Below are 19,775 nucleotides of genomic sequence, written 5' to 3' on the forward strand. Positions count from 1 at the left end.
GATTGCTCCATTTTCCCCATCTTTCTTTTTTGTGATATCTTCTTTACTTTCTTGCAGCCTGATCACTCTTAGCCCAGGAATATTTTGCTTTGCTGTTCAATTTTTTAATCCCTGATTTCCCCACTTGATCATGTCACTTTAACCCTCCTCTGAACCTTTCCTTTTCATTTTCTAGCAGTAGCTTTTCTCTTTCCACTGTGGTACCAGAGAATGTCCATCACTGTGTACAAACTCCACCAGGTGTTTTGGGGAGTGTGACCTTTATGAGGGACACAACATATGCCTTTAATGTTTCCTGGGTGAGAACATGTACCAAGGGGAGCTTGGCATCCTGGTTTGAGGGGCGGCCCAAGTCACTGTTTGGCAAAGAATGCAAAACCAGAAGGAATGGTCACACTTCCCTCAAATGCTCTCCCAGCCTCCAACAAACTGCAGTGTCAGAACCTTTAATCAGGATTCCCGTGCCTTTGCCTCCAGCAGAATTCTCTGCAGCTGCCCAGGCTGAGTGTGGAGGAACAAGCCCAGGGCATCAGGACACTTGGGCTGAGAGAGGAGGAGAATCCCTGTGCAGTGTGAGGGCTTTTCCAGGCTCACCCAGTGACCCTGTGTGCTGCTGGGGGACCAGGGGGGTCTCTTACTGTGGCACCAGCTGCTCATGGGGCAGCTCTGGGCTTGGAGCTGCTGCAGGAAGGCCAGGACTCCCCTGGGAGGGACCTGCTGTGGGGCAGCACGTGCTGCTCCTGAGCTGCCAGCTGTGAGCAGGAGCAGATGAAGGCTGGGTGCTGTGCCAGGGTCTGTTTGCAGCCTCAAGGCTGTGACTGCTCATCCAACAGTTGTTTGCTCAGCACGTGAACCCATCAGAGGAAAAGTGAGTCCTTCCAAATCCCTTCTCTCCATCTCGAGACTGTTCTGGATGTGATATCACTGTTCTGAGCTTATCTGTCTGTTCCCCATCCCCTAACTCTGCTCTCAATGGCTTTGGCATTCAGAGCTCATGTATCCCTACACAAAGCAGAGCAATTACAGCCTGATCTCAATGTGGTTTTCATTACAGCATTAACAAAACATTTCTTATTTATGGGCCTCTCTTGTAGGCAGTTTCTCCAGCTCAGAGAGTGTTCCAGTGTCTTCCTGCATTCCCAGCTCCCCGCAAAATGGGTTTGAAATACAAACTTTACTTGCAGAGTTGTCACAGAGAGTGGCATGAGAGGAGGACTCAGCCAAGAGGAAAAGAGACTGTAAGCAGAGCAGAGAATTAGGGAGGTATTTTGGCTCATCTGAGGGGACAAAGGGACAATGGAAGTGCTCAGGGTGACTCGAGGCTGAACAGCCTTCTTAGCACAGGAGTTCCCCAGGGAGTCTGTGGGAGAGCAGCCAGTGTCCCACCCCACCTGAGCTGGACTGGTCTCACAGATAAGTCTCCTCTCCTGCAGAAACAGGAAACTGGGGCAAAGCATCTTCTGAGATGTGCTTTAGTTGAATGCAAATCCTAAATACAGGGACAGCAGAAGGAAATTGTTAGTCTGTGATATAGGGGAAATTTGGCAAACAGCTTTTGCAGCCTCTTCTGGACTAAAATATTGCTGATGCTGTGAGTCCAGCAATCAGTGCTTGCAAGACTGCAGTGGCAGTTTGGAAATGCTGGGCTTTCCTAAACCCCTCTGGGAGGGTCCTTGCAGCCAGATTTCAGGGCACCGGTTGGGTCTTGGGTGAACCACTAACTAAGGAGAAGGCTGTTAATTTTGGCCTGGTTTTATGGCTAAAAGAAAATGGTACTCTCTGTTTGGTCACCTTTTTGGGTTTTTGTACCTCTCTTTCATTGAGGTTTCTCTTCTGTATTAGAGCATCATGCCTATATTGAGGCTTTTATCATTATGGTTGGGAAGTATTCCAAGTCCTGGCTTGCCAAAAGGTTACACCCTGCTAATGGCATAAGAAACTATTCACTGTTGCTGGGAATAATAGATTTTACAGGCTACAGATAGTTGTTAAAGGTGTAGGAGTGCTGGGTAGGGAGTTACAGGGATCTGTGCAGTATCAGGCATCTTGTTGAAAGGGCATTCACAGCAAATGGATGTGGTTTATGAGAGGTTTGACCCTTCATTTGTGCACACCCATCATTTTGAATGGCTCAGGCCTCAGGACTGGCTGGTTTGAGTTGTCTGTGGGTTTGTTGTGTCCTGTTTTATACAGTGAGAACTTTATTTTGCCTGGAGGAGGGATTAGAGGCCGCAGGTAGGGAGCAGGTTGTGCCATTACTGAGGGCAGCCCTTCTCAGAAGTGCAGCGTTGCAGTGTTCCCTGAAGATGTCCAAGCTCTGCCTGCAGTGTCTGAGAGGTGAGCAGGGCCTGGGCATCCCTTCCATAAAATTGTCAGAGGAGGCAGAGTGATTCCTGCACCATTCCCTGAGCAGCCCCAAGCCAAGAACCGAAATGACGTCCTGGGCAGGAAACTCAGCGACACCGAGTCGAGCGCTCCGCCCTCCCTTCCACAGCCCTGCCACCAGCACTGTCAGCGGAGAGCAGGCCAAACCACAAAATCCACATTCTGGCACGAGCTCTGGAGTTTGGGAGCACTCAGCCCCATCTCTCACTGCTCTGGGATGCAGCGAGTTTGTTCCGTAGCAGACACGAACCGCGTCCTTCTCCCAAACGCATCCTGCAGGTCCGACGCGAGGGCAGACGAGAAGTGTTGTTTTGTTTGGTTTCCCTATGTGAGTTTTCCAGGAAGGAGTCAGATGGCCAGAGTTATGCAAACCAAATGGATCTTCTTTTGTTTAGAGCAAAGGAAAATAGTCCCTCATTTTTGCGGTGGAACACAAACATTCTCCAAACAAACTAATCTCTCCCTGTAGCCAGCCTGGCCAGCCTTGAGCTCCCTCGTGGGACTGCGGGGCTGATAAACTTTCTAGAGAGGCATGGACTGATGCAAGTTGGGGGTGGGAAGGGAGAGAAAGAGAAACAAAAACCTAATGAGATCTAAGTAAAAGGCCTTGCAAGATGAAGCAGCTTTTGTTCTAGTGAATGCTGGCACAGGGATGTCTTTGGCCTTGGCTGCCAGAGTTAGCAAAGGAGAAAACAAGACATTGGTCTTCATTTTCTTGGCATGTGTGCGCTGAGACAATGTCATAAATTTATGGGAGTTAATGATATCTTCATAAATCAGGGTGAGAACAGCACTGTGGGGCCAGATGAGCCACCACTGCACATCTGCCTGGAGTGGGAAATGCTGCTGCCTTGGCTTGGTAACTCCACTGCAAACCCAGGGCCTGCATGTGCTGCAAGGTCCCCACGAGCCCAGAGCTGGGCTGGAGGAGATGGGAAGTGTGTGTGTGTGGGGGGGATTACTGCCCTGCACCCTTTAAATGCCTGTGTTCTGCCTGCCATGCCCTGTGATAGGAAGCATCTCCTGGAGTGTGGGGCTGGCCAAGGAATACCCTGTGCTAAAATCAGCTGCTCCTGATGTTCAGCATACTGGAAATGTTCCTGCACGTTCTCGCACTGAGGCTGTGGGAAGACAGCACTAATCTGGCACTTTCCAGGCCAAGAGCTGGAGCAGGGATCTAGAGGGATCCCAGGAGCTCTGAGCCATGGGGCAGAACCAAAGCCAGGCTGTGGAAACCATGTGTCTGCCCAAAATGTTTCATGTTCAGCTGTTGGCCTGGGTCAAAGAGTCCCTGACAAAACAACTGCTGTGGGTAACCCAGAAATTCAAGTGTGTATGTGTAGGCATGGGATTTGCTGGAAACTGGAGAACGTCAGGGAAGGTTACAACTTTTCATTACCATTTTTTTTTTTTAATGGAGTGTAAAAAATAAACAGTTCCTAACCTGCCTGAGAAAATCTCCTTTTATATTGCTGCCAAAGCCAAAAAATACACCAGTATGAAATAGGGATTCTAATGTGTGACAGGAGTTACCAGAGCAATACTTCTGCTTTCTAAAACTCTGTATTTGGTGGGAACCTCTTCTAGGAATGTCTGGGAAGGAATGCTTGGCTTGGTGAGTCCTGCTTCTGCATGAGGGGGCAGACTGTTGCAGTCAGTACCTCTTTGTGCCTCATTCACTGCAGTAAATTGGGCTGCATGACCCTGGTTGTGAGGGAACCCCCTGAGCTGACACTGGGGTCAGGGCCAGGGTCAGTAGTGCTCTGCTGCTGGTGCCCTGGTCAGCATTAGACACCGTCCATGTGGACAAACTCACCTCGGCAGCCAAGGGAAGGAGGAACAAGGCTCACAGCTGATGCAGAAAGTGCTTTGGAGAAGTTTGCCATGTTCTCTTTGGCTTGTGTCTCCTCATGGCTTTTCCTCTTTCCACTGGCACCCGAAATGGAGTCGTAACTTGCACAAGTTTCCTCAAAAGCAAAAGACCAGTTGGCCAGAACAGTTCAGCTCTTCATTCCATGGCTAAATGTCTTGATTAAACTTTCATCCTTGCTCCTCTCCTTTCTTGGTGCTGCCAGTGGGGCACTGGGCACTGACCTTGCTCCCCTGTGTGTTCTGAGCACCCTGGGAATTAATTCAGTGCAAGATGCAGTTGTGAAGAGACTTTAGATGGTCTGAGAGCCAGGGTTTGTGTTTGTGATGTCAAATAGCTCAGCAAGAGGGTGGTGAATTGTGCTCCTGTTCCACGGTGGCCCCATAGAATGAATGTCCCATCCATCCTCAGGGTACAGAGATAACACTGAAGGTGAGGTTTGAAACCTGCAAGTTTGAGAGGCCAAGGGGAAGGAATCTGTCAGGAGCAGAGGGGATTTCAAACAGAATAAAATGTTTAACTGGAAAATGTTAGGAAGCTGGTAGTATTTGGCAACAGCTCCTTTCAGGTCTATAAGCATCCCTGTGAAGGCCCTCGAGGTGGTCATGGGTACAGCTGGTAGAAAGATTTCTGATGCAGGGACATGCTTCTGGAAATGCTGATCCAGCAAATCAATCCTTCCTGTGGAATGTTTTGGTTTCCAGTCCAAAAAACAACCCCACCCAGCCTGTCTACCTGGTTTTCTGTCAATCTGCCCCATCTCTAGTCAGCTGGCAAATGGGCTGGGAAGTTCCTTGGGATCCCCATCTGTCTGATTACCTTGGGATCACCATCTGTCTGACTTAAGTCTACAGAAGAATAATATTAGTTAATGTTCCTGTTTCCCAGGCAATTGCCTGTTGATAATTTTTCTCACTCCACTTTTAAACCCACAGTATAATTCAGGCTGACAGGTTTAATTTAGTTCAGATGCATCTGACTAAAAGTGCAAATTTTCCCATAATACACGATTTTCTTTGCTTTGATATTTGCAATTATGTGTAACCTGCTGCAACTCCCCATGGGCTCCTGTACAGAGTGGCTGTGATCCTGGCCCCTGACCTTCCAAAAAGCTCTGTACCTTCAGCTGTGTTGTGGCTCAGATAAGTGACACGGCTCTTCAACCCCCACAGTGTTTGACCTCGTTTATGTACCAAGAGTGAGGAAAACCATTATTTAACCTGCTCTTTCAGGGCCGGATTACTGATCAGGTAATAAATCCCAGTATTTCTCTTTTCCAGATGAGAAGCCCTTTGTGGTGGAAGACACCTACCTGCTGTGCCCAGCACCTGTGCTGCGCGAAGTTGGCATGTATGTTTTTGCCACTCAAATATTTACTTTGCCTGTGGAAAGATGAGTGTGGGTCACTTTGTTATGTTCTGCTGCTCTTGTATAGATCTAATGCTGAGGTTATCTCATGCTCATTGTGTTAATTGGCATTAATTATGCACTGGAGCACAGGGGCAAGTGCACCACCAGTGGGAATTAACCTGCACAAAAGGCTCTTCTGAGCATCAGCAGCCCAGGTTGCACTGGATGGTGTCAAGCAGAGGGTTGGGGACCAGCTGGCCTGACTTGGTTCTTGTGGTTCCTTTCCAGGGAAGCAGCTCTTCAAGTCAGTATGAACGATGGGCTGAGCTTCATCTCCAGCTCCGTCATCATCTCCAGCACACACTGTGTAAGTCAGGACCCAAGTGCCTGAGATGACTCTGGGGGGTGGAACTCAACTGCAGGTGTTTGTTCCAGCAGGTGTAGGGCTGCCCAGTTGGGTCAGCCTGGTTGGGAAGGACCTGTTTTCCCCTTTCAGGTGAGTTTGGGTGCTTGGTAATATGACATTTTGTATATCCTCTGAGCCACAACGTGGCAAAGCTCTTGAGCCTTCGGTAAATGCCTCAGACGACTCCTCTGCTGTGGGACTGGCAGAGCCCTGGAGGGGTCTGTGCCTGCTTGTCCACTGCCCAGGGAACAAGGAGCAGCTCTGCTGCTGTGTTTCCTCTGCAGCAATGGTGCTGCTCATTGTGGAAGAAGTGTGGCAGTTGGGATCAGACCCTTTGTCTGGAAACCACCAGTGTGGTGGCCAAAAATGTGGTGGATTCTCCCCTGAAGTAGCTGACTTGTGGCTGCATCCTTCCTTGCCAGTGGGGAATTGCTGCACTCAGGCTCTGCTGGAATGAGGATGATGAAACCATTTCTAACTCACAGTGTTGCTGGAGATGCTGCTTCTACTGAGTCATGGCTGTTGGGAACAGGGCATGGAATGTCTCGTGCTGGAGGAGGTAGAGGAGGAATTCACTTGGAGCTCAGAGCAATCCTTTCTGCTTCAGCTTTATCTGTCTGTGGGAAGGCCTATCATGGCACAGGCCATTGGTGAAGCAGCGCTTTACTTCTCCTGTGAACTGACTTAAACCAGTTTTTGGGAAGCCAGAGTAGTCTTGCCAGAAAGACTTGGAAGTCTGTGCCCAGCTTGCTTTTGTCCCTGCCCAGTAAAGGCCTGCTGTGTTCCTGGGCAGAACAAGGGCAAGGCCAAGTTGTGTAACATGGGGGCACCAGAAGTGTTCTGTGTCCACAAAGGCTGAGCCAACAGCTGAGAAAAGTCTTTTGTGTCACTCGAACTTGATCCTTGTTCAACAAGGACAAGATTGTAGGGAGAGACAGTTTTCAGAGCTTACAGGAGGGGTTATATTCCAAAAGTGACAAAGATTTCCTTATGCCTTAAAAGAAGGCAGTTTATTTGAGTAGTTAATTTTTGGTTCTAGTTCACTGCTCACTGGCAAAAATGTATCTGCACATTGTCAGCAAATTCAAGGAATGTTTTCCTGTGTTTTACTCATATGAGGCAAGACCTGGGAAAGAATTCTCAGAGAAAAATTATTCCTTCCTCATATGCTTTCTTCTAGAGATGGAATTATCATGTGTAGATGATAGGCGATGAAATATCTCCTTCTCTTCTATTGTTTAATAGCTGTAAGGAAACCTTTGCAAGTGCCTGTGCTCCCTGGCACTGCCCTGCACAGGCACTCTGGTTCTTCCAGACTGTGAAGCTGCATTTGCAGTGCAGCTGAGCAGCCAAAATTCCAACCCAGATCCTGCATCCAAACCTAAATTCAGTGGCTGCTTCGAAAATTATATCACAACCTTCACTAATCGAGGAAGTTTCTCCTGGGTAAACACGTGTTTTGTCTTTGTAGTAGTGTTTTATGTTTCAAGTTCTTTTTAAATATGAAGCTGTTTGCTGAGACTGCAATGCTCTCTTTAATTAGGGTTACGAGGGCTCCAGACCTGAAAATGCCCCTCGACAAAATGTCACCAAATGACTTGTTTAATTGATTTCAGACCTGGAAGTTGGATCTGTTTGAAGATCTGCAACTGAAGTGGGAGAGTTGGAGAGGTGGGGAATGAAGGGATGGTAACACACAGGGTTACCAGGTTTTCTTCCCTGTGTGCAAACCAGGAATCAGTGCTTCGGGTTTGTGCTGTATTTCAGAAATGATTGAGTTTGGAAAGAGGTCTGGAGTGTCCTCTCCAAAAAGCTTCCCAGATGGCAGTGATGGAACGTGGCAGTGCCACACTCGCTGTGCTGCAAATGCCTCAACCCCCAAAGTCATCATTGCTCCCCAGAATTGCTGCTTAATGGCAGAAGGAACAAAGCAAGGGTCTCAGTGGCCTGGAAAGCTTTGCCACTTATTTTCTTAGGCAGCTCCACAACAAAACCTTCCTGTGCAACATGTAAATAATCTGCAAATATCCCATTTTCCCTATAGCAATAGCTGGCATGTTCTAGCAGCTCCCCCTTTCCAATGACTCTCTGGGGATAATCAGGGAAGAAAATTCAACTAAGAGCACAGCTGAAGCAAACAGCTGCATTCCTGGCAAGGAAAGACCCAAAATGAACAGTCAGAAGAGTCAGCTGGACTTTGACTCCTAAGTTGTGGATGTAGGTACTTGAAGATCAGGACAGAGAGCCTAGACACTGAACTGTCTAATAAGCATTTTTATCACCCTAGCTGGGAAAAATTTTAGTGTAAGTTTTCATGGTAGGGAAATTTGGACAGTTTCTCATGGATTAATAGGGCAAAGCTATTTTATACCAGCATAGCTCCTGCCCTTCAGTTAATATCTAAAAACTGCTTGGAATGAGCAGCAAAATAAATGTCAGTTTTATTGAGCAGTAAAAACTCTAGAAGAAAGAAACACTTTTCATCTTCAACAGGTCACCTTTTGGAAAGAAATAGGGGATCAGAAGGCCTTTGCCTTTTCAAGAAGCTCATCACAGTGTAACCTGACTGCTGGGAGTGACAGGAGGGAAGAGCACCACCCACTCCTGTGCTCTCTGTGCTTCCTGACACCGAGTGCACCTGCAGAGAATGGGATACTGGCATGAGAGAATGGGATACTGGGATGTTCCACCTTGCACAGTGCCATCATTTTTGTGAGGGTGCCAGTTAAAAGTGCTTTGTGCAGACTGTGCTCCCTCAGGTTCAGTCTGAGTGTGTGGCAGGAAGTGTCTGTGTGGCCCCGTGTGTGTCTGTGCACACACCTCTACAGGGTAAACTCACCCCACAGGACCAAACTGAGGAGATTAATTGCAATTTTTCCCCTTGAGGTGTGAAATCTGCTACAGCATTTCAAGGGGGGGAAATGTGGGAAGGTCAGGAAGGCAGAGACATGGAATGACTGACTGAATCTGCTTCTTGATCTGAGAGACACTGAACTTCCTCTCACTCTCCAGCATTGAGTTACACTGGTCACACCTGTCAGCATCACACTGGACCTCTCTGGGCACTGGCTGGGGTTTGGGTTTTTTGATTTGTTTAAAGGAGCCAAATGTACAGGTAAAACAGCCTCAGAGGGGCTGCCTGTGCTTCCAGACCCAGGATCCCCCTGCCTGGGCTGCAGGGGTCTGTGGTTCCTGAAAAGTGTCAGGCTGCAAGGTTTGCAGCCCAAAAAACAGTGCAAGGGGTGTCAGAAGTTGAACTGTTGGTTCTGTTGTAATCTGCCTTTTGTTAACTGCTTGTGCTTTCCAATATCAGAGAACAGGCATGACTGTATGTGCTTTATACCTCCTTCTCTGTGGGACTCAAGGAATTGCTGGTTTAGATTCCCAATATAAAACTGCTAGAAGTGCTTAAATTTTGTTTTTTTAAAGTGAGTCTCCAGGCTTTCCTGTTACCTCACTACAGTTCCTACTGTAAAAAAGTAATTGGCTTCTCATTTAACTAAAAAAAAAAAAAAAAGGTGTGGGAGAGACCTGTAAAGATGCTTTTTTGGAGAGATCTTTCAGCATTTTAATTTTAAAGTACATTTTGGGAAGATTTGCAGCCACATCAAAGTGGTCTCAGCTGCCTCAGGTGGAGCACAACCTGCACTTAAAAAAATAATCAAAATTCTTCTCAGTTGGCCCAGTTCTTTTCAAGCCTGAGGGATGGAACAGGCCATGGGAGGCCTTGGGGATTTTATTTTGTTTTATTTCCTCAGGCTTTTTCAATATAGGTTTTAGAGGCAAGAGTTGATTACACGTGGGAGGCTCTTCTAAGTCCCTTGTGATGAGTCTCAGTCTGGAATTTACCCAGTCAACAACTGAAACCCCAAATGCTGCCTCAGAGCAAAGGGTGACTCCCTGACCTCATGCAGGGGTGGCCTTTAGTCAAAGGTGGAGTTGTCATTCTGGAGATGGTAAAAGGCACTGACAGGGACTGCTCAGTTCCCAGAGTGCAGTCAAAGAAGAGGAAAAGAGAGGGAAAAAGATAGGCCTGTGTTAGTAGAGGGGACTTTTATGTCCTGGTTAATGCGGCTCCACCTCCCACTCCTGTGTGAGTTCCTCAGGAGCTGTGCTTTTGTTGTGTGGTTTTACCATCTTGGCTTTGCTGCTGGTTTTGGTGGCTCTGAAGTCTAACAGGAAACCTGGCTGGGCAATGCCAGGTGCTCTCAGGAAGGTGAAGTACCAGAGGATGTATCTGTTCTGTCTGTCAGGGGAGGAAAACAGAGATACCAGGGTATTGCCCCCACTGCTTTGAGGTGATAAAGCAAACCTGCCCCAGTTAATCTTGTCCCCACGGGGGTTCAGGGCTGCAGCCCCTCACAGATGCCCAGGTGGTGCAGGGCAGAGGAGGCACCATGTCCTTTGAGGGGGTAGAACCCCGGGGGCTGTGTCCCCTCAGGGCTGGGCAGGCAGGGCCCTGTGCCGGGAGCAGCTCTGGGACACAAAGGGCTTCTGCTGGTTGGAACGATGCACTGATTTCCATTTATCTGTCAGGAACGGGCCAGACACAGGAGCTGTTGTGGTTGGGCAAAGCATTTGCCTCACTAAGTCCTGGAATGCAGATGCAGCCTCTGGCCGAGGCCGGGCGGGTGCTGCGTGTGAAGGTTGGGCCCTCTGAGCCGGCCAAGACGATTTGTCATTCAGAGGTTTTGCTCCCTGCACCCCCCAGACCAAGGGTCACTGCCTGGCTCCCCCTGGAGCTGCTAACAGGGGCAAAAGGGGGAACACTGTGTAAATCAGGGGCTGCAGACAGAAGTTTAATCCTGCTCCCCACTAACTTACGTATTCCCCACTTAAACTAAGACGGGGCTGTCCTGAGTGTGATTTAGGGTGTTATTTGGCCTGGTCTGTGTGACCACTGGCAGCTACTCCAACAGAGCAGGGGAATGGCTGGAATGAGAGCTCTTAAGGCTTGGAGACAGCGAGCTGTTTGTGTGCTGAGCTGGGGATGAGATGCCAACATCTCCAGGCTGACAGAGCTCAGCTGGCTGCAAGAGCTTGATGAATTTGTCTCTTGGCTTTGCTTGTCTGGGACAGTGTCATGGTCTCACCCCAGCTGGCAATTCAGCCCCAGGCAGCCTCTCAGTCGCTCCCCCTCAGTGGGATGGGGAGAGAATCAGAAGAGTAAAAGCAAGGAAATCTGTGGGTCGAATAATTTTAATAAATTTAATAGGGCAAGCTAAAGCCACACACACAAGCAAAGCAAAGCAAGGAATTCATTCCCCACTTCCCAAGGGCAGGCAGGTGTTCAGCCACCTCCAGGAGAGCGGAGCTCCATCACAGGCAATGGTTACTTGGGGAGACAATGCCATCACTCCAAGGGTCCCCCCTTCCTTCTTCCACCAGCCTTACATGCCAAGCACAATTCCATAGGGTCTGGAATATCAGTGGGGCTCAGCTGTCCTGGCTGTGTCCCGTCCCAGCTCCAGTGCACTTCCTGGTTGGATGCTGTGAGCAGCAGGAAAAGCCTTGACTGTGCTCAGCAATAGTGAGACCTCCCTTGTGATCAACCCTGTGTTCAGCACAAATCCCAAATGCAGCCCCACACCAGCCCTGTGGAGGAATTAACTCTACCCTGGCCAAAGCAGCAGGGAGTTGCTGATTTATTCCTCCAAAAGTGGTTTTGGAGGAAGTAATGTTTTTCTTTCATTTGGAAGCTCCCTGGGGGGAAGGAATCCCTCCTTCCCCAGGGAGGGCAGTGAGGCTGCACTGTTCCCTAAAGCAGAGAGAGCACAGCCCTGCAGGGACACTCACACCCAGGTGAGCTCTGTGCTGGCAGGAGGTGCCCAGGGACAGCCCAGAGCCTGCACAGACCTGGCCCATGCTGGGGCAAGGCACTGCTGCTGAGGGAATGTCCTAAAGGCCGTGGCATTCCAGTGGCCCAGAAGGAAGCTGGGGTTGTTCCCCTGTGCTCCTTTGGGCAAGGCAGCCTCTCCTCTGGGGAATCCAGTGTGGATTTAAATGCTCTCTCCAGCCCTTGGATTCAGCTGGGACTGCTTGGACTGAGCTTTGAGGAGGACACTGCTCTTGGAAACATTCTTCAGGAGGCTCATGGATGTATCCTGGGCATCTGTTTAGCAACTGGCTCCTTCCATTCTGAGTCTCAAGGAGCTATTTTGTTGTAAATAATGTTCAGTTAACGGAACTCGCCACTATCCATCACTCTTGCTGGACTCAAATTAGACAGATGTTCCTTCTGGAGGGAAACACCCCCTTCCTCCTGATGATATTCCTTCTTACTTGGCCTTTGTCCTGCAGTCACACTGACAGATCTGACTTGCTCCAGATAATTAATGATGAGAGTTTACAAAGTAGTTTCATTCTATGGTTGATGTCAGTGGACCTTTGATAGTCAAAGGTACTAAGAACTGTGGTTTACTCTGCTAAACATAAAAACCCATCTAGTAACAGCAATAATTTAAGGCACGGGACCACAAATGCCATGGGAACTGAGCATCCTCAGCTTCCACTAATGCTAGGACTAAATATATAAATTAGTCCTTCTTCCTCAGCTATTAATCTCCCCACCCCACAGATTTCAGGTGTGAGGTGTTGGTGTGAACACTGTGCATCCATCAGTGCCTGGGCAGTGTTTGCTGCAGGGCTTTCCCACTGCTGGAAGAATCAGCAAGTAGTGGCTGGTGAGTTTGGGAAGGGATTTATTCCTGTTCCTGGGTTAGGAGTTTGAAGAACTGGAAGAGAGAGAAAGTGTGAGCTGCTGTGTTATGACTTCACAGGTGTGCCCAGGGCAGGGTGCACACCAAGGTTGTCAGGAAAGGGAACGTTCAAGAGAGGAAATAATTGCCAAGGCCACATTTAGGGGCAGGAATTCAGTCCTGCTCAGCTGCCTGGAGGGCTGTGGCCAAATTCTGCAGTGCAGAAGGAGCATCTCGGAGAGAAGCCAGGGTGGGAATTGAAATAAGTCTTTGTTCATTTTCTGAAGTGCTCCCAGAAGAGGAAAAACCACTAATGACCTCTTGCACTAGTGACTGGTTTTGGTAGGTAAAGCTGCAGGGCTGCAGGGACAGTGTAACCCAGCTCTTCCTGGACAGCTTGGCTGGGAGAGCAGGGAATGTCACCAGGGGATGTTCCTGCATCCCCTGGATCACCTGGGGAGAAGCACATGATGCTGCTTTGCAAGAAGACCAGGCAAAGGAGGCCCCCACGTGTGGGCTGGGAGAGCATTTCTGTGGCAGGATATTGGACTTGCCTTGGCCTAGCAAGGATGTCTTCCCAGGTGACACCCTGTTCCTTCAGGACGAGGGCTGGGGGAATTCTGCCCATAAAAGGAGCATCTTTCAGCTGAAAAGGGCCATGCTGGGTCAGGGCAGTTGGGGAGGGGACTCCTTTGGGAGGCACAGACAGTGTCTGAAGCAGGCTTGCCCTTGTGAGTTGGGCTGCTCTCGAGGGAGGGGGATACCAGGGGGATCCAGCCCCCCTCACCTGAGGGGCTGCAGCTCCAAACCCACGCTGGGAGGGGAGTCTCTCCAGGTGGTGAGCCCAGTGCCAGGCAGCCCTTCCACAGTCCTGGAGAGGCGTTCAGATTTTGGAAGCCAGAGGGGAGGCCCTGGACAGTCCTTGGCTGTGGGAAAGGGGATTATTGAAACAATACATGTGGAAGTGAATGGATGCAGTGGCTGAATGCACCTGACAGCAACCTGGGGCAAGAGGAAGTCCTGCACAGGCAGATCAGAGAGCTGATTATCTTATAACGAAGCAATTGTCTTATAATGAAGCTGTTATCTTAAAATGAACCAATTGTCTTGGTGGCAACCCTTAATAAATGGCTTGGACTATTGGATGAGGTGTCAGGTGGGGAGCAGACCTGACCATTCTGGATAGAAAGAGCCTCTCTGGTCTCTCAATTGCAGTTCCAAAGGTGCAGGAGTCATCAAAGTAATCTAAAAAGGAGAACTTGGTCTTCTCACCTTGAGGGGTTTTGCAGTTGACAGAAGGAGGTGGGAACTGGCACAGTCTCACTACAGCTGGGGACCCTGGATTTCTTCCTGTGGCAGTTTGAAAGACTGAAGCAATTTATACCTTTGAGATAAACAATAGTGGGTGGATTTGACCTTTATGGGGCCTCTGGTGGTCTAGTGGTTAGGGTGCAGGACTCTCACCGCTGCGACCCGGGTTCGATTCCCAGCCCCCCGGGCAGATGGAGCTCGTCAGCCTTGTAAGGCAATCCATCTAAGAGAAGGTCACTCTAAACAAACCTACGTTCTGGGGACCTCACTGCCACTGTCCAAGCTTGCTCGGCCCCGGCAGATGAACCTCAGGATTAAAGGGTGGGCTCAGTTCAGCGCACGCTGGGTCTCACCTAAAAAATCCACTGCGCAGGCTCGAAAGGTTAATGACCTTTCCCAAATCTTCGCTCGCGAAGACTGGCCATTATTATGACCTTTATATAAGGAGAAAGTTAGAAAATCAAGCAAGAACTGCAGCCTTGTAGCAAAAAAGTAACAACCCTTCACTGAAGGCTTGGGTTTGTGTTTGTTTTTTTCTTTTAATTCAAAAGAAATGTAATTCAGTGGTAACGTGGAGCTTTTTCAATTGTGACTTTGTTCTGGACTGCACAATTAGGACAGTGAGCAGTGCTCCTGGGGCTGCAGCAGTCAGAGGGCCTTCACTGGGGGAGCAGTGGAGGCTTTAGGAAGCTGCAGAGCCCATTTAATGAGCACTTTCCTTGACCTATGTGTCATTAGCTGAGGCACTGCCTGGTGGGAGCTCCAGGGTATAAGATTTTGGGTTTGTTTCTAGAAGACATTGCTCTTAAAGGCTTTCTGCTGCAGGTATGATGGGCAGTGAGTGTTTATCCTACCACAGGTCACCCGAAGAGTTCAATGTGCAGAGATTATTTCACTCTGATATTGCTGCATGGGCTGGTTTGGAATGCCCTGAGTGTGGCTGGCACATCACAAACACCGAGTTCCCGTGGGCTGGAAGGGAGGGATTCACAGAGAAGAGCAGTACATTGCAGGTGGGGGCAGGATCACAGAATGGGAGTTTTGGAAAGGTTTAGTTTGGAAATATGAAACAGTTTGGGTTCCTGTGACAGTGGTGAAGTTAACTAGGAACTGTGAGCCAGGATCTCTGCACATGTGTGCACTTCTAATAGTGAAACCCCTTCTGCCGGGGAAGTTGAAACAGAGCACTCTCAACCTGACTGGTTTATTTTATTGAAATGTTTTGCTGTTGAAAACGTGATTTCAATTTAAGCTGAGTTTCAGAAGGAAACTTATCCCAAATGCATTGTTGTGTGTGTTCAGGTCATGCTGGCATGTTCTGAGCCTTGTCAGACTCATGGAGAGCTGCCTGTGATGGCCTGTGAGGAGCCTCTGCTCAGCTCAGGGGTACAGGAGTGCCATTAGCCCAAGGAAGGTGCTCCTGAGATTATTTGTTTGAAAGTGCTGCTTAAAGGCCACAAATCTCATAGCCATGCAGGAGGCAAGACATTCCAGAGCTGTAACCTGCTGTCCCCTTTCCTGCCTGGCTGAGGAATAAACCCAGCTCAAGCCATAAATGTTCTGACAAAGACTAATTCCACAGGATTTTGTCTGCTCCAATTCCAGTTGCAACTCCCCTCCAGGAATGGATTTAACCTGTTAACGCTTGTTAACGACTGTCTTCAAGCACAAACCAAAGTAACTGCTCAGGTTTCACCTCCAAGGTTTTGTTGTTTAGTTATGAGTACTGGGGACAGGAGGTGGCTGGGTCAGAGCAGGAGCTCCTCGGTACCTCCTCAGTGACACAGGAACACCTCCAGCCCCACCTGCCCTGCCGGGGAGGGCTCAGCTCTGCTGCTATTGCAGGGCAAGGTGGGTGTGCAGATGAGGCCCAAAACCAGCACTTGGGTGGCCTCTGCCTTTGTGGCAGCCGATACCAGGCCCATGGTGTGACTTGGAGAGGGACTTTTCACAAGGCCAGGTAGTGACAGGACAAGGGGGAATGGCCTTGAGTTGAAGAAAGGAAGGTTTAGAATAGACATTGGTAACAAGTTCTTCAATACGAGGATGGTGGCACCCCAGTGACACTCTGGTTGCTCAGAGAAGCTGTGGCTGCCCCAGCCCTGGAAGTGTCCAAGGCCAGGTTGGACGGGGCTTGGAGCAACCTGGGCTAGTGGAAGGTGTCCCTGCCCATGGCAGGGGATCGAAACTGGATAGGCTTTAAGGTCCCTTCCAACCCAAACCATTCTGTGATGTCCCAGCCACAGAGCCAGGGCTCCCGCACTCACCTCCAGGACAAAGCCAGAGGCCTCTCATGTGCTGTGACCTGTGACCTGTGTGATGAAGAGGATGCCCACCTGTAGTCAGAGCACTGAAGGCCTTCAGTGAAGAGGCCCTGCTGCCTTTGATCTCTGCTGCTCCTATGGCCAGGCTGTGAAAATTGTGACACCTCAAGTTTGACAACTGACTGGGGAGGACATGACTAGGGGAGACCTGAGCAGATGTTCAGTGACGTGAAGTCTCACCACTGTTTTGGTTTAGAGGAGGTCTCTTGGAGGCGACACTCAGGACTCAGGGGCTTTGTATCAGAAATAGGAACAAACCTTGGAGCATTTTACCAAACAGGTGGGCTGTCAGAGGGAGAGAGAGAACAAAACAGGAGGGCAAAGGCCTTTGGACCTCAACACCTCTGAGTGGGGAGGTGTCTGTGATCTGGAGAGAACCCACCGCTGCAGGAGAGTAGATAAAACTGAAGAGGAAAACCTCATCAGCCTGCAGGGTTATGCCAATGTTTGGGTTTTCCATAACCTATCCCATCTGACTCTGTTGTATCTAATGCAGGATCCCAGATGGCACAAGCCTGGGCTGGACAAGCCTGAATTCTGCCATCAATTCTGCCACATCTGCCTCTCAGAAGTCTTGTGAACTTCTGTTTAGTTGGAAATTTCTAAGTGTTCTTTCTGAAGGAAATGTTCAGTGTGTTCCATAAGGATAAACACAGCACACAAGGATTAGGGAATTGTTTGCTCTGACCAGAGACTTTCCTGTGTAACAGAGGGTGTAATGATCACTCCTCCTTCCCACCATGTATTTGCCCACTCTGGTTGGAGTGTGAACTCTTCAGGACAAAGGTTGTCCCCTGCTCTGGGTTTGCCCAGCCTGTACTGAAGGGAGGCTGTGCTCATGTTTGCACTGGGCTGTAAAGCAAATAACATGGGATGCTGGAAAAGTGTTTTGTAAGCGAGCTCTCCTTCCTTTCAGCTCTGGAAGGAGAGGAGGGAGACAGATCATTGCAAGAGGGGCATCTCATGTCAAACACAGTAAACATGGGGAAAAGGAGCATAGAGCATCTTTGTTGGGTGACCTCAAACAGGTGTTTCTTGCTCCCATCCCCTGCTGAGCTTGGCTCCTGCTCAAGCAGCTCCACATAGATGCCAATCCGATGCAGAGCAATGAATTCAGCGACTTCTCATTTCCTTTCAGAAATTAGGCCACATTGTTTCTGTTATATTAAAAAAATTCTTGTGTGTGATAAAGTAAATGATAGACATTGGTTTCTGTTGCTGTGATGGGACAAGTCCCCAGGAGACTCCAGCAGAAAGTTTCCTTCACAATAAAAGCTTCCTGAGTCTCTCTGATGTAGAGAGACAGAATCAGCCTTCTCCCCACCCTATGTTGACTAAAGGATATTAAAACTGTTCCTCTTTTCTCTCCAGGGAGAAAACCTCTGTTTGATTTTGAATGGTCACTCAAAACTGTACTCAAGATTGTCATAAAGCTCTTTAAAAGCACTTCATCCTTTTCTTACTGACCCCTCTGATGGCTTTCACGTGTTATTGCTCTTCCTGCTTGGAAAATGGGATACAGGAGCCATTCATATCTTCCCTGTCTGTGGAATGACATCAGCCTTGTTTCTGCTCTTTGTACAGCAGCTGAGGGTCAGTGCTAGGAGCAGTGTCAGTGCTAAGTGTTATTGAAGCTGTTTCTGCTGCAGGGTCACTGCAGTGAGATGTGTTTGTGTGGCTGTCACAGCCCTGCTGAGCCCAGTCCTTGGTACCAGTGCTGAAGGTCCTGCCCTTGCCCTGACACAGCAGTGACAGCTCCCAGCCTGCCTGGAGGAGACATCCCAGGGCTGTGGCACAGCCTGAGCTCCTCTGCTGGTCCCACAAGCTCCTCTGCACAGCACAGGGCAGGGACAGGCTGCCTGCAGCTCTGAGAGCAGCTGCCTGACAGGGGACAGCGCTTTCCTGTGCTGGAGCAGTGAGTGCAGAACCAGATCAAACAGCTTCTTGCCTTCCAGTGGAGTCTGTAGGAGTTAGGACTGAATCCTTATCCTAAGCCCAGCCTTCAAGGCCCACTAAAGCCGGTGCTTGATGCACCCCAGAGGGTGGTTGGCACTGGACAGGCTCCCCAGGGTTTGGTCACGGCCCCAAGGCTGCCAGAGCTCCAGGAGCGCTTGGATAACACCCTCAGGGACAGGGAGGGATTGTGCAGGGCCAGAGGTTGGACTCAATGACCCTGACGGGTCCCTTCCAACTCAGCATATTCCATGATTTACATATTTCAATGAAGTCCATCACTGTTGGGCTCAGTGTGAAGTCAGCACATTCAAACACACCCTTAGAGCTAAATCCAGTTACTGTCATGGTGAGGAGCAGGCACTGCCCTCCTTCCTGTCCCTGTAAATCCCAGGACATTCATTTGTCAGCCAGGACATGAGCACTTTTATTGGATACACCCAGTACTTCATCCATCACTGCTGAACTCAGCACTCAGAGCTTTTGAGGCTCTGTGTGCTTTGGGGATGTTATTCCACAGTACCTCTCTGGAATAGCCAATGTATGCAGTAAGATGGGAAACTAGGAAATAAAATCTTAAACAAAAATAAGAAGATTAGAAAAAAACAAGAAACAAACCCAAATGCAACAAAAATTACCCATCTGGTGTGTAGCAGCATCTTTTGGAAAACCCTCAAAAATAAGCCTTAATTCCATTGAAATTTTGTGTTTATGAACTGGTATGTGTCTGTTTCTGTGTCAGAAGAATTTAGGAAGTCTAAGATGAAATAGGGGGCTTAATACCACAGATTCCATCTTGGCTTTGTCTCACCTCATGATTGCATCCGAACTTCCCGGGGCAAAATTTCAGGAGGTTGGTCTTGGGCAGTGTCTCATCAGGGAACAGCAAAGGAAGGCTGGGGGGGAATCATTTCCTCTGTGGCAGGACCATGGTGGAGTGGCCATCCCTCTGCCCTGGCTGTTAAAGGAATGTGCACCCACCCATCTTATCCTGAGCTTTGTGTTGGGATCTTCCCAGGGATGGCGGGTGTGCCTGGAGGGAGTTGTTCCCTTGTAGGGGGAACATATCCCAGTGTTTGTGGGGAAAGTTCAGGAAATAGCCCATGGCAGTTGCTGGATCAGATTTTGCCATCCCTCCCCTCCTCTGTCTCTAGAAGAACCTGCAGTTCAAGAGCTGGGCCAGGGTTCTGTCTCGTGGCCAAGGGATTTCCCCCATCCCAGCCTGGCTTCTCGTAGTCCCTAAAATCCCACAGTAACTGCTGAGTGAAGGACCAGGTTGGAGGGGCCTTGGAGCAACCTCATTCAGTGGAAGGTGTTCCTGCCCATGGCAGGGATGGAACCAGGGGGTCTTTAAGGTCCCTTCCAGCCCCAACCATTCTGTGATTCCATGATTCCCTCTCTCTCTACATATATGTATGTACACACCCCCCAATATATGAGGAAATGCCTATAACATGTCCTGCTCCAGATTTCTTCAT

The 19,775-nt window shown here is 49.2% G+C and overlaps 1 protein-coding gene across 1 annotated transcript in view; it reads left to right on the forward strand.

Annotated features, from left to right (window-relative positions):
* Positions 1-19,775, forward strand: part of ANTXR1 (anthrax toxin receptor 1) — a 104,872-nt gene that overhangs the window by 32,186 nt on the left and 52,911 nt on the right. Inside the window, 2 exon segments of the mRNA XM_017837336.1 lie at positions 5,536-5,605; positions 5,894-5,972. Of these exon segments, the coding sequence (XP_017692825.1) occupies positions 5,536-5,605; positions 5,894-5,972 (149 nt within the window).

Source organism: Lepidothrix coronata, unplaced genomic scaffold, assembly GCF_001604755.1.
Source record: "Lepidothrix coronata isolate B3197 unplaced genomic scaffold, Lepidothrix_coronata-1.0 Scaffold301, whole genome shotgun sequence".
Taxonomy (NCBI): domain Eukaryota; kingdom Metazoa; phylum Chordata; class Aves; order Passeriformes; family Pipridae; genus Lepidothrix; species Lepidothrix coronata.